The sequence below is a fragment of the Nansenia antarctica genome (assembly GCF_963989245.1).
Source record: "Nansenia antarctica genome assembly, chromosome: 2".
NCBI classification, from domain to species: domain Eukaryota; kingdom Metazoa; phylum Chordata; class Actinopteri; order Argentiniformes; family Microstomatidae; genus Nansenia; species Nansenia antarctica.
The window spans coordinates 25,468,798-25,494,266 of record NC_137675.1 but is presented as its reverse complement, the minus strand read 5'-3'; the positions used below and the strand labels follow the sequence as shown (position 1 = coordinate 25,494,266).

Sequence of the window (25,469 nt, the reverse complement as noted above, 5' to 3'; positions counted from 1 at the left end):
CTCAGCAGCTGGGCTCCCTCCCTGGAGAGAGGAGGGGGGGTGGGGGGGGGGAGACAGAGAGAAGAGATGGAGAGAACGTGATAACACTATGATATACAGTGATATAATCTTTCTACTTTACTTACCCCCTCGTAGGGGGCTTGTAGGTCATATTCCACAATGGTCTAGACAAAATCTATTTTGGCAGTACTTAATATCATTTTACATTTTACATTTTGTGGCATTTAGCAGACGGACGGCCTTATTCCAAAGAGACTTACAACAAATACATTTGACTAGTGAATCATCCATCCACCAGTCAGTCATAGCAGGAACATAAAAGTAATCTATGCTCAGGTCAGGGGCCATTGGCAGTCGTCGTGCTAGAAGAAGGACGTTTCAAACGCACCAGTTCGATGTGCTGCAGCTTGTCGGCGAGGTGCTCCACGCCGGCGCGCACCGTGTTGAGGGTGCGGGTGAGCCAGTCCAGACGCTCCTTAGCAGCGTCGCGCCTCTGCTGCTCTGCCTGCAGGTGGCGCTCACACTCCTCCAGCATCTGCTGACCACTGTTACAGACAACACAGACATACAGAAAAAACATCAGAATGTGAAGGGTATTACAGACATTGGCTGTACGCCATGCAACACTATTGTTGTATCGAGAGAGAGAGATACATTTATTCCAAACCATCAATCACATTTGAGGGATTTCCCTAACAGCACCTACAGTAAGATATAAAGGTATCATGATCCAAAAATGTAGTTAGCACATTTGTATCTGCAATTTAAGCAATAAGTAGCTTAATTGTTCTATAATAGCTGACTCTTAACCATTGACCCCCGACCCCTGACCCCTGACCTGGAGAGCTTGGCCTCCCCAGAATACTTCATGTCCTGGAAGTGTTCCTGCTGGCCGTCCCTCTCCTCCTTCAGCTGCAGCAGAGTGCTCTCGTTCTCAGCCTTCAGCTCCTCCAGGTGCTTCTGGGTGTCACTCTGGGAGATGAACCTTTCCACCACCTCCTGCACGCACACACACACACACACACACACACACACACACACACACACATACACATACTGTATATATTAGACAGATGATTAAATGAACACCACATAACAAACAGGCAAGTATACACACTACACGTACACACCACACATAAACACCACACATGCACACACACACACACACACACATTCTACTCTCTGTACCCGTGTGTCGGTGACTCCGGTGGCCTCTTTGATGCGGCGGAAGGCCTCCTCGTAGGTTGAGACAGTCCTCTCCTCCTCCCCCACCCTGGTGGCGCTACGCTGGGCTTCGCTGCTCAGCTCGTCTGGCTGCATGGCTGCCCGCTGGGCCTGAACGAGAGACACAATCCAGCTTTAGACACTTGCAGCCTGTCGGTATGTGAATATTTAACACACGCAATCTGGTGTGTATGATAATAATAGTCATCGATGGTCTCTAGTGTTCTGCAGATATTGTAGTGTCAAATAACAGTTAACTGCACAAAATAACAGAGCTAAACCTGGCTAAACCTAATCACATATATCATGTCCTCTCCCACCTCCCCCTCGGGTCAACAGCTACAGTTAGGTTTAGACTTTGATCTTTGCCCACCCTTCTCTCCACATTCTCAGCCTGGGCCTTGCGCTCCTCCGCCTGTTTCTTGTAGCGGACTAGGATGCGCTCTCTCTCCTTACGCTCCTTATACACCTGCTCCTCCTTATGCTGCAGCTCTGCCTGGAGGGAGACAAAGAGAGAGAGAGAGAGAGAGAGAGAGAGAGAGGGGGGGGGGGGGAGAGAGACAGGAAGAGACAAGAAGAGATTAGGTGCAGGGCTATGAATGCATGGGGATTCAGCGATGATGACGATTATGATGGTGATGATGATTATGATGATGATGAAGATGATGATGATGATACCACCAGTCACCTTGGCAGCGTCTTTGGAGAGGTGCGCGTCGCTGTTCACGACCTGCAGGTCCCGGAGCTCCTGTCTCTGCCTCAGGATCTCAGCCTCCTGGCCGTCCAGCTGAGACTGGAAGGTCAGGCTCTCCTCCTGACCACAGGGATGGTGAATACAATAATAGAATAATGTGTGTGTGTGCCGAGCAGAAGGGAGGGGAGGTTAACCCAGGACAGGAACATGGGGCTGGGTACAGGGACAGGGACAGGGGACAACCAGCAGGGAAACCAGGGCGCCGGTTCAGATCGCGACGGGTACACCTACCATCCATAGTGGCTTGTCATAACTAAATATTATTTAGTACATCCATTGTCAAAGTTAATAGTAGGCGTGTGTACAAAACAGAAGAGGAATGTTAGGCCGTCTGCAATGAGGGCATGTGCATGCGAGGGCAGCACCTTGGCACGATACTATTTATAGACCTTGAATATGACGTGCGGTACCAGTCAAAAGTTTGGACGCGGAAGTGTGTCCCAATCTTTTGACTGGTACTGTAAGCTTTATGGAGTGGCACATTGCCCCTTGGGGGTTTCTTGTCCTCACTTGCACAATGTATATCCGTATCAATTCCTGTTGATGTTTCAAAAGCTGTTTAACTGACCTGCAGGTGGGCCTTCAGTTTGACATAGCCCCTCATGATGTGCTCAGCCTCCTGACACTTCAGCTGGGCTTTCTCCAGACGGTTCTCCAGCTCCCGCAAGTTCTAGAAAACCACAAACAAACCAAGGTGCACACAGGCACGCACGCACATGTACGCACGTACACATGCACACCCACCCACACACACACACACACACACACACACACACACACACTGATGGTTGGTTGTTCCTGAGGTGGGTATACAGTGCTATGTGGTAACAAGTCTGATTCTGATTGTGTATGTGGGTGCCTCTGATCAGGGGGGGGTTTAGGCAGTGAGAATGATTGAGCTTAACCTTTTGGGGGTCGTGCTCCTCAGTGGCCTCCCCTTCACTCTGTGGACAAGGGTAACACATCAGTGACCATCCCATTGTAACGGTCCCATCGCATTACCCAAGAGTGCTGAAAGTGTCACCCAAGAGAGAGTATGTGTCTGTGTGTGTGTGTGTGTGTGTGTGTGTGTGTGTGTGTGTGTGTGTGTGTGTGCCTCTGATCAGGGGGGGGTTTAGGCAGTGAGAATGATTGAGCTTAACCTTTTGGGCGTGCTCCTCAGAGGCCTCCCCTTCACTCTGTGGACAAGGGTAACACATCAGTGACCATCCCATTGTAACGGTCCCATCACATTACCCAAGAGTGCTGAAAGTGTCACCCAAGAGAGAGTATGTGTCTGTGTGTGTGTGTGTGTGTGTGTCTCTCTCTCTCTCTCTCTCTCTCTCTCTCTAGTGTTCTGTCCTGGTACCTTGGCCTCCTCCTCTCGTCTCAGTGCGCCCGGCTGTGGGCCTCTGTTGTCAGGCTTCATGCTCTGGGTCTGGGTCTGGTACTGGGTCTGGAGGTCCTCCAGGCGGCTTTGGTAGGTCTGGGTGGTGTGCTTCAGGGCGTTCAGCCTCTTCATCTTGTCACACACCTTCTGGTCCAACACCTTGAGCGCAACCTGACCACCAAGAAGATGGGGAAGGAAACAAGCCATAAGATAGAGAGATAGAGAGAGAGAGAGAGAGATAGAGAGAGAGAGAGAGAGAGAGAGAGATAGATAGATAGATAGATAGATAGATAGCGAGAGAGAGAGAGAGAGAGAGAGAGATAGATAGATAGGAAATTCAGGGGTTAAAGCAGCTCAGACCACAAAACAACAACAACAACAACAACAAAATAAAGTGTATCAACAGTTATTGTTCTAATACACCATGAACTCGTGTTTGACATGTTCCCACCTTCCCTGACATGTTCCGGAAGGCAGCCTTCTCATTGCCTCGGCTTTGAAAGGCATCCTTTATCACCTTCTCGTCTCCCTGGAAGAGAGAAACCAAGACCAGTCAACACTGATTTAGCCACAGAACCTACAAGAGGGTCGTACAAGGGTTTAAGACTAAGATGGAGATATGTAATAGTGTTACATACAGCGAGAGCATCTGCCAAGTTCTGGTGCAGACGCTTGTTCTCCTCCCTCATCTGGAGGATGCATTCCCTGTTTTTCCTGACGCTGGACTGAGAACTCTCATAGTAGGCAGTTCTGTCTCCCTCTGTTGGCCAAGTCAACATTTTATTATTTCAGCAACCACTTGGATACATGCTTGGATCCTTCAGACAGTTGACCCAATATATCTCTGTTTAGCACTTTGAAAAATAGATATATTATTACTTATATCTATATATTTAGCTTATAGATAACTGTTTAGTAGGCAAAGACAACTCTTTCTTCAACTGAGGTCAACCCTGTAACGGACTGACGTTGACGTGCTTCTAACAAGCAGGAGATACTGGTGGCCTTCTACCGCTGCGCAGTGGAGAGCATCCTCACCTACTGCATCTGCAACTGGTTCTCCAGCTGCACAGCCGCAGAGAGAAATGTGCTACAGAGAGTTGTGAGAACAGCCCAGAAGATCACCGGCGCCCCCCTCCCCTCTCTGGAAGAGCTGTACAACACACGCTGCCTCAGGAAGGCCTCCAAGATCTCCAGAGACCCATCCCACCCTGCAGTGTTTCCTCTACATGCATTTATTGGTGGCGGGCCGCCACGAATGAATTTCCTCCGCCACGAATTGATTCAGTCCACAAACAAACAAAAAAAAAGTTCTCAAAAAAACTGATAAAGTTTTCAAAAATAAGCCAGGATTTTCCTTTAGCGACGTTGATGGAATACCCCCCAGGTCAGGTGGGCAGGTTACGACGAGACAACAAGAGACCGGTATTGTAGAGCTTACAGAGCGAGTTAAAATAAAGACACTTACATTGAAATACAGAAGGACTCACGTGTATGTTTAATAGAATAACACGACATGGTGTCAGAAGTCCTGTAAGTGAGTGTTAAGAGTTAGATCGGCCGACAAGTGTCATTTGAGCTCGTGACGGTGAGAAGGGAGAAGAAAAGATGGATGCTAATGCTAACGCGGGAGCAGCTGCAGTCCAGAGAACGGCGCCAGTTTCAAGTGCTACGTTAGCAGACATTAGCAAGTCAAAAAACGATTATTATGTGCCGTCACTTTAGCAACGACACAGTATTGTCAAGGGGAAAAGAAGGGGAGACGATTTTTTTATTGACAACGGAATTACATGCTGGAAAAACATGCAGCTAAAATTCAGGGAACATTTGGACAATAAGAGACACACGGGAGAAGTACGGGAAAACAGGGCTCATGTGGGTCTCATCAAAGGTAAGAGTTTGTTTTCTTTAACTCAGCTGATACTCAGCTGTTTACCGAATGCTCCATCTGACTGTGATTTTACTTCTGTAATGTGGTGGGTTGACATAATTCACGCCTGGAACTATAGGTTGAGAGTATTGTTCCGTCCGCAGTTGAGTGCGTAGTACCCAAGTTGTTTAGACTGTTCTATTTACTGCTTGAGTGTGTTGTTGACAATCGTTCATGTCCTTCATTAAACGTTTAGCTTTGTCATTTGATACGCCGCCTACGACTACCATCTCTCTGCACTACAGTAAACAGTTAATCAGTAACGTTAGCCGCTTTTGTGCTCATGTAGGCCTACTTCGTATTATATTATAGCTGATGATCTTTGTGTGTGTGTATGTGACTGTCAGTCACAAGTTTATATTCTGTATATTCATCAAAAAAAAATTGGCCATCCTCTAGTTTTGGCTGTGATTAGATCGTTGTTTTGAGCGCGCGTGCGCGTTTCATGCGCGTGCACGCGGAAAAAAATCGCGGTCAGGGCTATCCGCCACCAATGTAAAAATTCCTGGAGGAAACACTGCCCTGGGTACGAACACTTTGCCCGGCTGCCCTCGAAAAGGCGGTACAGGACCATGGCCGCAAGGACAAACAGACTGAAGCTCAGCTTCTACCCCAGGGCCATCCAGGCCCTGAACACAGCAAAGACCTAGGTTCTAGGCCCTGGACAGTCTGGACGGATTGATGGCAGCTGCTGGATTGAAAAATCAGGTGTAGTGCTGAGGCACAAATGTGTACATTTCAAGCCTGCAAACTGCGACACTTTAAATGAATGTGCAATAACACTATGTGCAATATGACAACCCTAGGGTACATAAGGTTGCAGAGAAATAGGACATTTTAGAATAGGTATAGCATAGCATAGAGTACAGCACAGTGTTTTATCTGTACAGTATAGTATAGTGGCTAGTGTACATAGCCTTTATTTATGTAAACCAGCTCCTTTCCCTTCTTGTTTTTTTAGTTGTTGTTTTTTTTCTTTCCTAGCACCAGGGGAGCCACCCCTCCCAAATTTCGTTGTTTGGTACCTGTACTATAGCAATGACAATAAAGACCATTCATTCATTCATTCTACGCAGATCAACTGAGGTCAACCCTGTAACGGACTGACGTTGACGTGCTTCTATGCAGATCAACTGAGGTCAACCCTGTAACGGACTGACGTTGACGACGTGCTTCTATGCAGATCAACTGAGGTCAACCCTGTAACGGACTGACGTTGACATGCTTCTATGCAGATCAACTGAGGTAAACCCTGTAACGGACTGACGTTGACGTGCTTCTATGCAGATCAACTGAGGTCAACCCTGTAACGGACTGACGTTGACGTGCTTCTATGCAGATCAACTGAGGTCAACCCTGTAACGGACTGACGTTGACGTGCTTCTATGCAGATCAACTGAGGTCAACCCTGTAACGGACTGACGTTGACGTGCTTCTATGCAGATCAACTGAGGTAAACCCTGTAACGGACTGACGTTGACGTGCTTCTATGCAGATCAACCAACAACTTACCAAGCAGTTGGATTTTCCTCTGTAGTTCTGTTATTTGGTCATGAAGAGGCGGTTTTATGGCCTCTTCGCTGAAGGGCATTTTCACACCGCGCACTTTTCATAAAGCTAAATAATATATTAGCTACTAACTGACTGACTTTTGCGTGGCTTTGCTAGAGCGGATTTGTCGTGAAAACACAGACCACCTAACTAAACTGTTGCCTGGCAACCGGTACACTTCCCGTCAGATCGAGGCTCGAGGACTGTGTACAAAGCTCGAGGTTGCCAAGTTGAGGAGCATAACAACACAATATGCTGACTATGGCACATCAAATAGGGAGTCATTAAAAGACATTATGCAAGCCTCCCGAATAGAGTGATATTCAATAATTGTAGGCTACAATAGCCTTCATGCTGAGTAAATTAAAAGCTGCTTGTATAGTTGTGAGAAACTTCCGCGTTCTACCGCCAACACCGTCCGGTGTGACACATGACTGACTGACTGACTGGTTCCTGCAGTGATCTTGTCTGGTCCGCGTTAGACATGTCGTGTTTCTTCAAGGTGACGCAGATCATTGTTTCCATCGGCAGAACTACGCGTCGCTTTATGAAGTCTCATATCTCATATCATGTATAGATGCTTTATGAAGTCTCATATCTCATATCATGTATAGATGCAGCGAAGCTTTTTAAATGTGAACTACTACTCTACCAAAAAATAGTTTATGAACAGGTTGATAGGTACCTTACCGAAAAAAATCTGATGTATGAATTTCAATCAGGATTCAGAACATCCCATTCCACTGACACATGCCTTCTCTATTTGAACGACCACATCAACCATGAGGTGGACTCGGGCAAGTACTGCGGCATGGTCATGCTGGACCTCCAGAAGGCCTTCGACACAGTAGATCACCACATATTGTTAGATAAACTGAAAGCAATTGGGTTCGATAGAACATCGGTGAGCTGGATGCAATCCTACTTAGAGGGGAGGGAACAGGTGGTTAGTGTGAACGGAACACTGTCCCCCCCGCTCCCAGTGACCTGCGGCGTTCCACAAGGAAGCATATTGGGACCTTTACTGTTCCTAATATATGTGAATGACATGTCATCAGCATGTGATTGCAATTTGTTCCTGTTCGCGGATGACTCGGCTCTGCTGGTCTCTGACAGGGACATATTGCAGGTGGAAAAAGCGCTAAGCACTGAACTGAGTAGAATCTGCATCTGGCTAGCTGACAATAAACTATACACCTAGGTAAAACTGAAACCATCCTATACGGATCCCCATCTAAACTCAGAAAGGCTGTAAATAACAATATAAAAGTGGGTAACATTACTATCACAAGAAAAGAGGATATTACATACCTGGGCTCCATCTTAGAGGCAAATCTTTCCGGAGATAAAATGGCAGCAAAAGTAATCAAAAAAGTTAACCATAGAACTAGATTCTTGTACAGGATATCCTCACTTGTCAGTAAAAACACACTGAGGACCCTATCAGGAGCTCTCATTCAATGTCACTTCGACTATGCCGTAACATCATGGTACTATAGAACCACAAAGGCCCTAAAAACAAGACTCCAGACAGCCCAAAATAAACTGGTTAGGCTTCTGCTAGGCCTCAACCCTAGGACACATCTAACCGCTGCTCATTTTTTGAGCCTTGATTGGCTACGAGTAGTTGACAGAGTGCAGCAGCTTGCACTGGGCCTGGTCTTCAAGATATGCTACACCACAAAGACACCCAAGTACCTGTCAACATACTTCCAAAAAGTGAACAACGTCCACACATACAATACCAGAGGAAGCTCCACGAACCACGTTCAACCGCGTTGCACCACAAACAAGGGGTTAAACTCGTTTGCAAACTATGCAGTAAAAATGTGGAACGCCCTTCCTATAATCTTAAAGGAGTGCAAAACACTGCCCACCTTCAAAACCACTCTCAAAAAACATTTACAGGAGGCTGCAATCCGTAACTGGACCCTCTAAATCAAAAATCAAATTAAAAGACTACACCCCCACCTGGACTACCCTCTATATATTCTTGTTGTTTTGTTGTTATGTCTCCCACACACCCCCCCCCCCCCACCCGAAATACCCTCTGCACATACTAGTTGTTTTGTCCCACCCCCCTACCTGGTCTACACTCTGAGCAAACGCAATGTTATTATGTCGCCCCCCCCCCCTCCCCCCCGCCTAAATCTACTGGTGTTTTTGTACCCCCCCCCCACCATGACCACACACTGTACATACTTGTTGTTTTGTCCCCCCGCCCGAACTACCCATTGTACATATTATATGTCTGTCCCCCTGCCCGAACTACCCACTGTACATACTTTGTGTTTTGTCCACCGCCCCCACCTGTGGTGTATGTCCCCACCTGTCCTACCCGCTGTACATACCTTATGTTTTGTTGTATTGTTCTTCCCATGTTGGATGTATGTTTATCTTGTAGATAGTACTAGTTATTTGTCTGTATTATCTTGTAGATAGTACTAGTTTTTTGTCTGTCTTACATGTAACGATGAATTGAGAATCAAGGACCCCAATTGAAATAAGCCAGTGGCTTTCTTGGGTTTTTATCCTGTTAGTTGACCTTGTATGTAATATGTACTTTCATGTATCTACTTCTGCAAATCTTCTAATAAAGTTTTCAATCAATCAATCAATCAATCAAAACCGTACCGGAAGTGACCTTGATAGATGAGAGTCAGAGAAGCGCTTAGGGAGCAGCTGAAGTATTCTATATATCTATGTTCCCATGACTTCATTGTTTTATTCATCGTCTGGTTCTATTTAGTTTGTGACTAGTCGTGACGTTAGAATTATAAGGTTCTATCTCAATTTTTGTCAAAATTGAGTTTTTTTTTTTTTTACATAATCTGATCCATTAGGTGTTTATTAATGCCTGTATGGTGTTATTTTTAAAATGTTGACATTTTTGAGTTAGTCATTCGTAAAATACAAAAGTTCCATCTCACAAAACATAATGAAATGTAAAAACTTTGACGCTCAATATCTCTGAACTACCCTAAACAGAGATCGAACCTTCTCATTCTAAACGGAGATAGAACCTTCTCATTCTAAACGGAGATAGAACCTTCTCATTCTAAACGGAGATAGAACCTTCTCATTAGATAGAACTTTATCATTCTAAACGGAGATAGAACCTTATCATTCTAAACGGAGATAGAACCTTATCATTCTAAACGGAGATAGAACCTTATCATTCTAAACGGAGATAGAACTTTATCATTCTAAACGGAGATAGAACCTTATCATTCTAAACGGAGATAGAACCGTATTCTAAACGGAGATAGAACCTTATCATTCTAAACGGAGATAGAACCTTATCATTCTAAACCGAGATAGAACCATATCATTCTAAACGGAGATAGAACCTTATCATTCTAAACGGAGATAGAACCGTATCATTCTAAACGGAGATAGAACCTTATCATTCTAAACGGAGATACCGTATCATTCTAAACGGAGATAGAACCTTATCATTCTAAACGGAGATAGAACCTTATCATTCTAAACGGAGATAGAACCTTATCATTCTAAACGGAGATAGAACCTTATCATTCTAAACGGAGATAGAACTTTATCATTCTAAACGGAGATAGAACCTTATCATTCTAAACGGAGATAGAACCGTATTCTAAACGGAGATAGAACCTTATCATTCTAAACGGAGATAGAACCTTATCATTCTAAACCGAGATAGAACCATATCATTCTAAACGGAGATAGAACCTTATCATTCTAAACGGAGATAGAACCGTATCATTCTAAACGGAGATAGAACCTTATCATTCTAAACGGAGATACCGTATCATTCTAAACGGAGATAGAACCTTATCATTCTAAACGGAGATAGAACCTTATCATTCTAAACGGAGATAGAACCTTATCATTCTAACGTCACCTAGTGTTAATAGTGTTGTGTTAGGATGGGTGTAGTTATCCGGAACCTCCAGAAGGTGGTGCCGCTGCGCCGCGCCAGGCTGCGCAGGGACGTGGAGACGCTCAGACACATCCTGGGGATCCAGAAGTTTGATCTGGGTGTCATCTGCGTGGACAACCGCAAGATTCAACGAATCTTATCGAAAAAATAACATGCCCACGGATGTCCTCTCTTTTCCTTTCTATGAGGTGGGTAGCAGGGGTTCGACATATGAATGAATGAATGAAAGAATGAAAGAATGAATGAATGAAAGAATGAATGAATGAATGAATGAATGAAAGAATGAACGAATGAACGAATGAATGAATGAATGAATGAATGAATGAATGAAAGAATGAAAGAACGAACGAACTGGCCCGCCCACCCCAAGGCAACTGTAGGGGAAATACTGAGAGCATTCTGAACGACTGGTTATGCGATAACAAACACAGAGCTGCCAAGTCTCACGCAATCGCCGTGAGACTCACGCATTTCAACGAGTTCTCACGCTCTCACGCCACATCTCTATTTCTCACGGAGAGAAATAACAATTGTTTTATGGGACTTCCTTGAAAGAAAGCTACCGGACATGAGTTTCGTGGCATCTTTCTGCACGCACGTTAACTTGAGTCTGCAATCGAAGCGGCAGGCGAGCGCTGATGGAAGAACCTGTGTTCACGCGAGCTGCAAGAACGTAGCAAGCAGTGTTGCCAGTGTTACACCCACCATATAGGTCCCTAGCATAAGAATGACCGTTGAGAATGTACTTTAAATAGAAAATAGTTTTATTACATTAGTTCACAATCCAGGCCCACATTGACCTCTCTCCAAAGAACCTCAGTTATTGTTACCAGGGCAGGTGTTATATTCACTGCACACCATAGGCTACACACTGTAGAAAAGGGTTGTTCACTGCAATCATCTATAAATATAGCACACTCAAACCTGCCCTGATGGTCGAACTGGGATTAACCCGGTGAAGTATGGAGGACCAAGTCCGCCAAAATTAACAATAAATATATAGACACATAAATTAATGTATGAACAAATACACACAGTATACCGCAATACATTTCTATATGTATTTATTCTTTTCCACATTTATTCTTTCTTTTCCACATTCATTCTTTCTTTTCCACATTGTTTTCCACATTCATTCTTTCTTTTCCACATTGTTTTCCACATTCATTCTTTCTTTTCCACATTCTTTTCCACATTCTTTTCCACATTCATTCTTTCTTTTCCACATTCAAGCTTTCATTCTTTCCCCGATTATCAGTAATGTATACTAATATAGGGGCGTGTCTTGCATGTTGTCCTCGCCCCACGCATTTTCATTGGTTGATGCCCCACGCATTTTCATTGGTTGATACCGCGCGTGACGTGGTAAAAGCGACAAAGTTGACATGTTTTCATTGTTAACATACTGTGTTCAAAACGGTGAAGAACACGTTCAAAACAAAATGATTTGGTGCATTTTTGCAGTAATCATATTCCTATCATATATGACAGAAAGCTCACAATAAACCGTTTTTTTGCACAGTGTTTGAGTGACTGTTATTTTGCACTCTATTGACACTCTTCAGTTCCAGAACCTCAGCAAAGTCTGATAACGGATGAGCGGTGGTATTTTCACTATTTGCAGTAATCATATTGATATGTCTAGAAAATATTAGCAGAATATATACAATGAAATGAAATAGACTAGATGCATTGCCAGGGAAGACATTAGATGTGACCATTTCTTAATGTTCTTGCTCTGTACAGAAAGTATGCAGCAACTTCAAAAAGTACATTTGAGGTACACACACTGTCACATTCTGTGCTTCATGTGTTGTGTGGACAGGCATACCCATGCACACACAATTGTAGCCAGTGTTATTTCAGAATTATTTGATTTGATAGATTTTTCAGACATAATACTGTATTTCGACAGTGACAGTGAAAATAGTGTACATTCCGTCCGTGTTTTGTGATTCAGCATTTGCAGACATTTTTAAGAGATGTATTTCATAGCTATTGGCGAAAACAATCTTAGTTTGGTTCTTTCATTTCTATTCTTGTTCATCACCTGTATTTTCTTTACAGCTTTGATTATACAGTTTTTCTCAATTGCTAAAACACATTTCACAAAACTTCCCTCCATTTTCCCAAAACTCTAAACACAACACACTTTTCTAAAGCTACATAAGCAAAACCACACCTTCTCTCTTCAAAACTCAAACTTTCACACCAAAACATCTGCTCAAAGCCTGCAAAAATGTAAACACTATATGCATCATTACAGACTACAACAAAACAACTGAAAACACAATGTTCAGTGTGTGAGAATGTTCTTTTTTTTCACAACTGCCAAAGCACATTTTTAGAAACCTTACAGTATCTGTTCTCAGAATATATCACTGTAGAGTATTGGGCATTCATAGATGTGTGTGTGTGTGTGTTTCATATGAACAATATGTAAATCTACAGAAAATACAGTATGTATGTTACAGTACATGTGGGAATACGGTACATGTGGGAAAACTAGGGTTAGGTGCTAGGGTGACTTGGTACATGCTGGCATGTCTAACCCTAACCTTAACCCTAACCCTAACCCCACCCCTAATCCTAACCCTAACCTTAACCCTAGCACCCTAGCACCTAACCCTAACCCTAGTTTTCCCACATGTACTGTATTCCCACATGTACCGTAACATGTACACTACTGTACTGTATCACAACTCAATGCAAACACTACAGAGGATCAATTACACACAACAATACTCACTGAAAACAATGTTCAGGGTGTGATGTTTTTTTTATTTATTTATGGAACTATACCACCCACACACACACACACACACACACACACACACACACACACACACACACACACACACACAATCATTTGCAACAAGTGTCTTACATTTTGAGTCGTTATGTTTAATGAATGAAGCTAGGTGTGTTCATTGTGTTCAAATTTGGCTGACTGTGGCAAGCATTTTGCATCACATGAGCTTTAATTTGAGAATTTGAGCAGAGTTTTTTGCAACTTGTGTTTTAGCAAGACAAAATGTGTTTAGACTTATGAGAAAAGGAGGATTGTGTTTTGTGAATTGTGTCTTCATGTGAAATGTGTTTATGGTTTTGGCAAATGGGAGCTAGTTTTATTAAATGTGTTTAGAGAACTGGTCATTTGGTTTAGATAATTGGCTTTTGTGTTTTAGCAATTGGGAAAAACTGTAATTAGATCAATGTGAAAGTCAATTGAGAATATAAGTTCAAAATAAATGTAATAAGGATGCTTAGTAACTAGCTAGATAAACATTACCACTAACTCTAAACTATCTTGCTAGCTAAATTTACCTGAGGTAACTTACCTCTAAATATGGATCTGACTGGGGCTAAGTTAATTTATTTGAGGGGGTAAACACACACTTTATTTGTTTTTTTGCTTTGAACAAATTACTTACCAACAAGGCATCTGCCTATGGTCCTAGCGGTCACCAGCAACTAGACTCACTCACTGAACATGTAACTACAGAGATGTGTGAAACCTGGACATAAACAAAACCTTCCAAAAGGGTTTAGGCAAGGCAAGTTTATTTGTATAGCACATTTCATACGACAAGGGCAATTCAAAGTGCATTATATGCACACATTATATAAAGACAATAGCCTACAGTAAGAGGAGTAAGTAAGATTTGTATGTATTGTATGTGTTATTATCCATATTCTAAAGGCTTGCTTAGATTAGTTTTAGATTCGTTTTTACTGATTAGATTTCTATTCTGGAAAAGTCTGTATATTTTACAGATTACAATACAAATTATATATAATGTATAACCCTAACCCTAACCCTAAACCCATGGATGGGTACATTTATTGTTTTCAGAATTTTAAAGTTTAAATATACAAATTATACATTATCTACTTAAAATAGGCATTTTCCCAGACTTTTCTAGGGATGTATAGGAATAAAAAAATCACATCTAGAATTTGCCCACCCAGATGGTAATGAAATGTTCAGGTAATCTTGGCTGAGTGCTTTACCACGTCACGCGCAGTATCAACCAATGAAAATGCGTAGAGTGCGTCTAAGATACGCCCCTATATTTGCATACACATCTGACAATGACAAAGACAAACTATTCTATGTGAATAGCTAGGTGAAAACAACATTGTCTTTCGCTTTATCAGTAATGTATGCATTATCAGTAATGTATGCATTATCAGTAATGTCTGCTTTATCAGTAATGTATGCATTATCAGTAATGTATGCATTATCAGTAATGTATGCAGCATGTTGTCCACGCCCCTGCGCATTTTCATTGGTTGATACTGCGCGAGACGTGATGAAGCCCTCAGCCGAGAGCAGACACTCCATTCCACTCATAGCATGTTTTTAAAATAAACAAAAGGGTTAGGGCATATGAATCATAGTGGAGGTATGATATATCGCATATATATGGCATATATATATTCTTTGGTGGAAAGGCATTTTTTAAAGCCATTTTTAGTCACCACAAGTCTGTTCAAACCCAGGCAGCGAGACCAGCAGGAAAACACAACTAGATCTTCTATCATTCTAACTGGATTGTACTTCGTTTCCAGTCATAGTCAGCTAGATTGCTTACTTAGCTACTTAGTAATTGTTTTCAGAATTTTTCAGTTTAAATATACAAATTATACATTATCTACTTAAAATAGGCATTTTCCCAGACTTTTCTAGGGATGTATAGGAATAAAAAAATCTCATCTAGAATTTGCCCACCCAGATGGTAATGAAATGTTCAGGTACTCTTTTGAAACACACTTCTCCCTTCATCCAGGACACCTTGTGCATATTCTACCCACAAATAGAGTGCTTTATCCCGCATATTTAATAAAGTTACATCATTGACAAAGTTCCAGGCTGGGTCTTATCGATGTTTTGTTGTGCTGGGCTGTCACTACCATTTTCACCCACAAGAGTGCAGCGTCTAGCCATTTATGGAGGCCTACATCGAATGAGAGCAGCCGTTCCAATTCACTTTTTACCCCAATATAGAGTGCCATATGCCCCCAATAAAGTTAGAATTCATTGAAAAAACACTTCTCCCTTCAAGCAGGACACCTTGTGCATTTTCTACCCACAAATAGAGTGCTTTATCCCGCCCCGCATATTTAATAAAGTTACATCATTGACAAAGTTCCAGGCTGGGTCTTATCGATGTTTTGTTGTGCTGGGCTGTCACTACCATTTTCACCCACAAGAGTGCAGCGTCTAGCCATTTATGGAGGCCTACATCGAATGAGAGCAGCAGTTCCAATTCACTTTTTACCCCAATATAGAGTGCCATATGCCCCCAATAAAGTTAGAATTCATTGAAAAAACACTTCTCCCTTCAAGCAGGACACCTTGTGCATTTTCTACCCACAAATAGAGTGCTTTATCCCGCATATTTAATAAAGTTACATCAACAACAATGTTCCAGGCTGGGTGTTATGGATGCTTTGGGTCATGGTACTGTTGCTCACGGCCATACTAGCCTGAATACGCCCGATCTCGTCCGACCTCGGAAGCTAAGCAGGGTTGGGCCGTGTTAGTACCTGGATCTTGGCTGAGTGCTTTACCACGTCACGCGCAGTATCAACCAATGAAAATGCGTAGAGTGCGTCCAAGATACGCCCCTATATTTGCATACACATCTGACAATGACAAAGACAAACTATTCTATGTGAATAGCTAGGTGAAAACAACATTGTCTTTCGCTTTATCAGTAATGTATGCTTTATCAGTAATGTATGCAGCATGTTGTCCACGCCCCTGCGCATTTTCATTGGTTGATACTGCGCGAGACGTGATGAAGCCCTCAGCTCTCGCCTCAGATTTTAAATCCTCAATTTTGGCCGCCATTGGCTAAAATCTGTAATTTGGCTCTACAAGTGTTAATATGTCATTTTATGAAGTTTTTATATGTTTTCAGGCGAGAAAGTAACCATATATATTCACAAAATGTGTCCAGTTTATCAAAATAACCCGTTTATATATCTGATCTGACGTTTTTTCCCCCACTTCTGTGGGAAACTTCGCTAGCAACACGAGTAGAGCTTTGCATCTGCATCGCACGTTGAAGTACGTCAAGTCCATCCCACCAGGTTGCGCCGGAACGGTGGGTCACGGTCCGCGGTGTGCACGGAGCGTTATTGAGTCAACTGGTATTGTGGTTATCACCAAGTTCTCCCATACAGTGCTGATGGACTAGTATAGACCATTGCCGACATGTGTGAAAGGGGACAACATGGGAATAGCTTGGGATGTCATAGACATAGTTTGGGATTCCATGGAAATTATAGGGAGAAAGACGCTGTGAGAGAACGGGGCTATAGACTCTCTTACCCGTCTGTGGTAATAACAGTGTCGCTGCTTTCATACGTCACGCGTGGTATCAACCAATGAAAATGCGTAGGGGCGTGGACAACATGCAAGATACGGCCCCATATATTTGCATACTGTGGGGAACATGGCGCGTTCTGGCCTGCAGAGGGAGCTAGACTGCCGTTGGAGGGGGAATAATGGGCTGATTACGGACAGGTGTCAGTGATCAGACTCGTTGTCCCACTGGTCTATTTAACCTGTGTGTGTTTGTTCCCTCGGGGGATGAGTAGGGCAGGAAGTACCTGCCGCGTGAAGACACACGGAGACAGAGAGAGAGAGCCGCGGCGAGGACGCACGAGATCCCGAAAGGGGGTGAGGTGCGGGGAGCCGGGCGGACGGAGCGGGTCCCGAAAGGGAGGAGCAGCGCGGGGCGAGAGCGAGGGCTCTGCCGGGAGCGGGCGGACGGAGCGGGTCCCGAAAGGGAGGAGCAGCGCGGGGCGAGAGCGAGGGCTCTGCCGGGAGCGGGCGGACGGAGCGGGTCCCGAAAGGGAGGAGCAGCGGGGGAGAGCGAGGGCTCTGCCGGGAGCGAACGAGTCCCGAGAGGGGGCGGGTCGCGGAGCGGGTCCCGAAAGGGAGAACAGCGGGAGCGGGTCCCGAAAGGGAGGACAGCGGGGGGAAAAGACTCGCTCAGCACGTCAGTGACGGTGCTGAGCTGTGCAACTGTTAAATAAAAGCCTATTCTACAACTGTTCCTCTGTGTCGACCTCCCTCTGTGCCTAGAGACTGCTACACATACATTACTGATAAAGTGGAAAAGAAAGAATGAATGTGGAAAAGAAAGAATGAATGTGGAAAAGAAAGAATGAAAGAATGAATGTGGAAAAGAAAGAATGAATGTGGAAAAGAAAGAATGAAAGAATGAATGTGGAAAAGAAAGAATGAATGTGGAAAAGAAAGAATGAATGTGGAAAAGAAAGAATGAATGTGGAAAACAATGTGGAAAAAAAAGAATAAATGTGGAAAACAATGTGGAAAAGAAAGAATAAATGTGGAAAACAATGTGGAAAAGAAAGAATGAATGTGGAAAATAAAGAATAAATGTGGAAAACAATGTGGAAAAGAAAGAATAAATGTGGAAAACAATGTGGAAAAGAAAGAATGAATGTGGAAAACAATGTGGAAAAGAAAGAATGAATGTGGAAAAGAAAGAATAAATGTGGAAAAGAATAAATACATATAGAAATGTATTGCGGTATACTGTGTGTATTTGTATGTGTATTTGTTCATACATTCATTTATGTGTCTATATATTTATTGTTAATTTTGGCGGACTTGGTCCTCCATAGTGAAGTGGCAATGGTGGAGGAAAAGCGGATTTAACAAATAAACAAACAAACAAACATACCGACGAGGCGAGCAGACTAACACCACATCACAAGCAGACAAACGAGACCGGCAGATCTGCATAGGCTCCTCTCCCGACCCGGAGGAGAAAGGAGTCGGGGGCAGCATGGGGGCAGCATTTCTCACCTTTCACTTTTTTTGACATGATACATTAAAATGCTCATAACTTTTTAAAATAAAGGGCTATCTCAGTCATTCAACCAGTTATGAATAGCTGAGAACTTCTAATTTATGGAAATATAAAAAAATGAAAATGTCAAAATGCCACCATGTGAAGGGTTTTCCCAGGCCACCACACATATGTTAGTAGCCTGTGTTACAGGGACACCTAGGGGTGACCTGATAATGTTGCATGTAAGACCCGGATGTTGTATGTGGGCGTGCGTGGGAGGAACCGCAGTTTAATAAAAGTCATACTGAAACAGTTTTGGGTCGCTCCACCACCAAAAAATCTCACTCCAAACTTTTGTTGACACTTGGCAGCCCTGCAGATTCACCCAAGATGGCCACCAGCCTAACAACACAACCAGACTCACCTAAGATGGCCGCCAGCCTCAGAACACAACCAGACTCACCTAAGATGGCCGCCAGCCTTACAACACAACCAGTCTCACCCAAGATGGCCGCCAGCCTAGCAACACAAACAGACTCACCTAAGATGGCCGCCAGCCTTACAACACAGCCAGACTCACCTAAGATGGCCGCTAGCCTAACAACACAACCAGACTCACCTAAGATGGCCGCCAGCCTTACAAACGAGAAGGGTCCAGCTGCAGACATCAAATCCATCACCCGGAAACGTGATGTGCCATTTGGTTGGAGCGCGTCATCGTAAGCGCGTCGGTAAGTAACCACGAGAAACCGTGAGATTTTGAAGGACATTTTATAGAACATTTAACGAACAATAATTTGAACACGCAATTGATAAGAAGAAGAAGAAGAAGAAGAAGAATTACAAATACAATGGCAAATGCAGCTCAGGTGAGAATTTCGAAATATTATTAATGAACATGTTATAGTTTTCAGATGTGTATTTATTATTTAGGTTGTTGCATGTGTTACGCGGCTGTTTCGCACATAGTTTTGTTCATCTGGCTTGGCTAATTGGGTAATCCTATGTGGTTTAGCGTTATCAGAGATATTAGAGAGATATTAGATTAGATTCAACGTTATTGTCATTGCTGAGTACAAGTACCAACAACAAAATGCAGTTATGCATAACCAGACGTGCAAATAGTGACAAAACAAAGATAATGATGTACAGCCGGCAGGGCTAAAAAACGCCACGTTGTCTTCAACCACTTAATGTAATTTAAAAGTTCACAATAGCTACATTCTCAGATGTCTACCGATTACTTATCCCCCTATTTTTATTGCTTGTCTTCTTGTTTTTGAGAGCTGACTTTTTGCAGGCGCCGAGCTGTGGTCCCGAGCAGAGGGATGACTGGCCACCAACGGAGCTGTCCGTGTCTGACCACTGGGGGTTGGACACAACACTGAACACTACACTACACTGGACACTGGACACAACACTGAACACTACACTACACTGGACACTGGACACAACACTGAACACTACACTGGACACTGGACACAACACTGAACACTACACTACACTGGACACTGGACACAACACTGAACACTACACTACACTGGACACTGGACACAACACTGAACACTAGACTACACTGGACACAACACTGAACACTACTGGACACTGGACACAACACTGAACACTACACTGGACACTGGACACAACACTGAACACTACACTACACTGGACACTGGACACAACACTGAACACTACACTGGACACTGGACACAACACTGAACACTACACTACACACTGGACACAACACTGAACACTACACTGGACACAACACTGAACACTACACTACACTGGACACAACACTGAACACTACACTGGACACTGGACACAACACTGAACACTACACTACACTGGACACAACACTGAACACTACTGGACACAACACTGAACACTACACTAGACACTGGACACAACACTGAACACTACACTACACTGGACACAACACTGAACACTACACTGGACACTGGACACAACACTGAACACTACACTACACTGGACACTGAACATCTGTCATTACGTGAAGCGCATTGAGTCGCATCTTGTAAGAAATGCGCTATACAAATAAAACTTGAATTGATTTGATCCCTTGTACACTTTTTTGGGCATTTGTGTTGCAACACACCTGTACATTGTGCACTCTACCCTAGGCCCTTATTTTACTCTAGACAGAAGGGTCGTAACACTTGTTATTAATTCCATTTGGTATACCTCATAAACTTTCTTGCATTTCTGGTGTTTGCATTTTACATATTCTAAATATATGCTATCTACATGTCGCACTGGATGGGGTTAGTGCTGTTGACTCATCAGAAAGTAAAGACTAATTCACAGAGTGTATGAAGATTCCAGTAAAGGTTTTGTGAAAGAGCCCTAGTGCTGTTGACTCATCAGAAATAGAATGTTTTATTTAGCTCATCAGTGGGCACTCAGCACCATGGACACCTCCAGCCCAGCACCTTGCACCACGGTTCCTGCCCTGCTCCATGGATTACAACGATGATCGCCTGACCCTTGCCTGACTCCACCAAGTCCTTTGCCTGACCCCTCAAACCTGTTTGACCTAATAAAGTCCCACACCTGGGGTCATTGACATTCTTTTATTTATATACAGTTAGGTCTGGAAGTATTTGGACAGTGACACAATTTCCATAATTTGGGCTCTGTATGCCACCACAAAGGATTTGAAATGAAACAATCAAGATGTAATTGAAGTGCAGACTTTCAGCTTTAATTCAAGGGGTTGTACAAAAATATTGTATGAAACATTTAGTAATTGCAACCATTTTTATACACAGTCCCCTATTTTCAGGAGCTCAAAAGTAATTGGACAAATTAACAATCATACAGTAAGTAAAATGTTCATTTTTAATACTTTGTCGAGAATCCTTTGCAGGCAATGACTGCCTGAAGTCTGGAACACATGGACATCACCAAATGCTGGGTTTCCTCCTTTGTGATGCTTTGTCAGGCCTTTACTGCAGCAGTCTTCAGTTGTTGTTTGTTTGTCTTTCTGCCTTTAGTTTTGTCTTCAGCAAGTGAAATGCATGCTTGATTGGGTTGAGATCAGGTGATTGACTCTGGCCATTGCAGAATATTCCACTTCTTTGCCTTAAAAAAGTCCTGGGTTGCTTACACACTATATTTTGGGTCATTGTCCATCTGTATTGTGAAGCACCATCCAATCAACTTTGCTGAATTTGTCTGAATCTGAGCAGACAGAATATCCCTAAACACTTCAGAATTCATCTGTCTGCTTCTGTCTTCACATCATCAATAAACACTAGTGACCCAGTGCCATTGGAAGCCATGCATGTCCATGTCATCACACTCACCAGTGCATTCTTTTTTTCTCAGAATATACCAAACAGTTAATTTGGCCAGTATTAATGTTCCCACTATCTCTCTGATGGATTTTTGTTTTGTTTTTACAGCCTAAGGATGGCCTGTTTCAGTTGCATTGAGAGCTCTGTTGACTGCATGTTGTGCGTATACAGCAACAGCCTCCAAATGCAAATGCCACACTTGGAATCAACTCAGACCTTTTACCTGCTTAATTGATAAAGAAATAATGAAGGAATAAATAGCCCACACTGGCCCATGAAACAGCTTTTGAGTCAATTGTCTAATTACTTTTGGTTATTATATATAAGAGCTATAATTCATAAACCCTTCCTTCAATTTGGATGTGAATACCCTTAACCTAAAGCTGAGAGTCTGCACTTTAAGCCCAGTAAATTCTGTTGGAAATCTCATATAAGATACGTTAGATCCAAAGTATCAAGGAGTATTGCAGTATTGTGCAGGGCAAAACATATTCTGGAACAGAGGATGTTGTATACTCTATATTGTTGTCTTGTCTTACACTATTTGAGTTACTGTGTGGAGATATGGGGAAATGAATATAAAAGCACTTTAAACCCATTGATTACACTACACAAAAAAGCTATGAGGATTGTACATAAGGTCGGATATCGTGATCACACTAATAACTTGTTCCTAATGTCAAAAATATGAAGAAAATATGAAGGAAAGCAGAAATATTGCTCTATTGCTCTATTTAAAAAAAGGTTTAAATTATTATTAATGAAAAAGTATTAGAACGGATGATACTGAAATATATGTATTCATTAATTGGATTATATAATGTAAGCATAATTGTTAAGTATAAACAGGGGTAGGACAGGCTTCTTCCTACTCCTGAACAATTGATAGGACTGTACTCTACATATTAGTTATTTGTTATTTGTTATTTTTATTTTTAAATCATGTTCGAAATAAAGATTTATTCATTCATTCATATGCATTATATGACTGTAACTTGTGTATGACTGTAACTAAGATGTTTTGGTAAACAGCTAAAATAACACAAATTCTGTCTGTGACCAAATATATATAGGCCTAACTGTAGAATCCATTGCTGGAAATGTGTTCATTTGGTTTCGTTTCCACCGTAGTAAGGCGATGACGTAGTCTATGCAAATATGCAGGCGCGGTATGATGACATATGGTCCATCACGTTTCCGGGTGATGGATTTGATGTCTGCAGCTGGATATACTTGGAGAGTGTTGTTAGGCTGGCGGCCATCTTAGGTGAGTCTGGTTGTGTTGTAAGGCTGGCGGCCATCTTAGGTGAGTCTGGTTGTGTTGTAAGGCTGGCGGCCATCTTAGGTGAGTCTGGTTGTGTTGTAAGGCTGGCGGCCATCTTAAGTGAGTCTGGTTGTATTAGAAGGCTGGCGGCCATCTTAGGTGAGTCTGGTTGTGTTGTAAGGCTGGCGGCCATCTTAGGTGAGTCTGGTTGTGTTGTTAGGCTGGTGGCCATCTTGGGTGAATCTGCAGGGCTGCCAAGTTTCACCAAAAGTTTTGAGTGAGATTTTTTGGTGGTGGAGCGACCCAAAACTGTTTCAGTATAATTTTATTAAACTGCGGTTCCTCCCGCGCACGCCCACATACAACATCCGGGTCTTACATGCAACATTATCAGGTCACCCCTAGGTGTCCCTGTAACACAGGCTACTAACATATGTGTGGTGGCCTGGGAAAACCCTTCACATGGTGGCATTTTGACATTTTCATTTTTTAATATTTCCATAAATTAGAAGTTCTCAGCTATTCATAACGACTGAGATAGCCCTTTATTTTAAAAAGTTATGAGCATTTTAAAATGTATCATGTCAAAAAAAGTGAAAGGTGAGAAATGCTGCCCCCATCTCCTTTCTCCTCCGGGTCGGGGGAGGAGCCTATGCAGATCGGCCGGTCTCGTTTGTCTGCTTGTGATGCGGTGTTAGTCTGCTCGCCTCGTCGGTATGCGAGGGACAGATCCATTTGTGTGTCTTCTAGTTAAGATTGTATTACTTTATGCTTATTGTGAGCATCAGTAAACTGGCAATAACACAGGTGGAAGTATCGTCTCTCCTTTCGCTCATGTGTGCGTGCGTTGCTTAACTGAGAATGAGACACGTTCAACGTGACGTTGTTTCGCTAGCAAACTACCCACCACAAAAACATAAAAATAAGTACTTTCTCTTTTGTTTTCTTAAAATGTTTATTCACCATAATGTAGTATGGAGTTCAAAGTACTAGAATACCACATAATATCAAAATCGCCGAAATAGGACATTTCCATCTATTTTTGCTCTTTGCCACAAACGAACGCCAGCGACATCCGACGGGTGTACATGTATGTTGTATGTATTTGTACCACAGCCACTTGAGCCCAATGTTAGACCCCAACTCTGCAACAAGCAAGGTGAAAGGATACTGAATGATGCCAGCCAACAGCCAGTAGTCGTGACGATGGTGCCAGATCTCAAAGGTCTTCTTCGTGACGGTGGCAGCCCTCTCCTCGTTCTGCCACAGAGAGTGGAGCTCTGGAGAGAGAGAGAGAGGGTGGTATGGGTTAATCAAGCAACAATTGTTCGACTTCACAAACAAAATCATTAATTCATCTTCTGCCCCTCAGCACTACGTCTCCCAAAGACACCCGCTTTCCCCTCTACTGTGTCCCTAAAAACTTGCCCCCCTTGTTTTCTCTGTTTCTCCAATGTAATATATAAAATAAAATAAAGTTTTAGAAGAAGGTGATAGGAGAAGGTTTTTCCTTCTATCAATGGCCCCGGGCCTGAGCTGGATTACTCTTCCTGCTACGACTGGTGGATTGATGATTCACATGCTTAGTATTCAAATGTATTGATTGTAAGTCGCTTTGGAATAAGGCGTCTGCTAAATGCCAAAAATGTAAATCTAAATGTAAATTCTATAAATCCTGTGTGTGTGTGTGTGTGTGTGTGTGTGTGTGTGTGTGTATGTGAATGTGTGTGCGTGTGTGCGTGCGTACCTGTGAATCCTCCATCTACAATGTTGAACATGAACCTCTGTTTGGTAGCTTTCTTCTTCTCTTCGCTCACGTTCACTACGGCTGTAGCGGCTGCTGCTGCGTCTCTGGTGGCGTTCTCTCCGTTCTGCAGCTTACCAGACTCCTCCGTCTTCACCCCATCCGTCTCCTCTTTTTGTTCTGAAAAAAAGGGGAAAGACTGGATAAGTATCTTGTTTTTTCTTTTAAGTAATTTTTTTTTGAGTGGGGAGTCCCACTCATATTTTCATTTTTATTGTGACAGAGACAGTAGAGATTTGACAGGAAGGATGGGTGAGAGAGAGAAGGGATGACATGCAGGATATGTCCGCGGCCGGAATCGAACCGGGGACCCTGCGGTTACATGGTCAACGCTTCGTCCGCTACGCCACCTAAGCGCCCCTCACACTAGATAAGTATCTTGGGGGAGGGAGGGAGGGAGAGAAAGAGAGAGAGTGTCTGTGTGCGTGTGTGTGAGTGTGTGTGTTACCTTTCTTCTCATCTGCAGGGGCACTGATCTTCTCCTCTTTGCTCTCCT

The 25,469-nt window shown here is 43.1% G+C and overlaps 1 protein-coding gene across 1 annotated transcript in view; it reads right to left on the bottom strand.

Moving 5' to 3' along the window:
• The window catches only part of LOC308149635 (outer dynein arm-docking complex subunit 3-like), a gene marked incomplete at both ends in the record, with an annotated part of 121,374 nt that overhangs the window by 2,786 nt on the left and 93,119 nt on the right, over positions 1-25,469 (bottom strand). Inside the window, 7 exons of the mRNA XM_080522516.1 lie at positions 389-545; positions 839-999; positions 1,189-1,335; positions 1,598-1,720; positions 1,913-2,038; positions 2,547-2,648; positions 3,121-3,156. Coding sequence (XP_080378642.1) covers positions 389-545; positions 839-999; positions 1,189-1,335; positions 1,598-1,720; positions 1,913-2,038; positions 2,547-2,648; positions 3,121-3,156 — 852 coding nt within the window. The remainder of the gene's footprint in view (positions 1-388; positions 546-838; positions 1,000-1,188; positions 1,336-1,597; positions 1,721-1,912; positions 2,039-2,546; positions 2,649-3,120; positions 3,157-25,469) is intronic.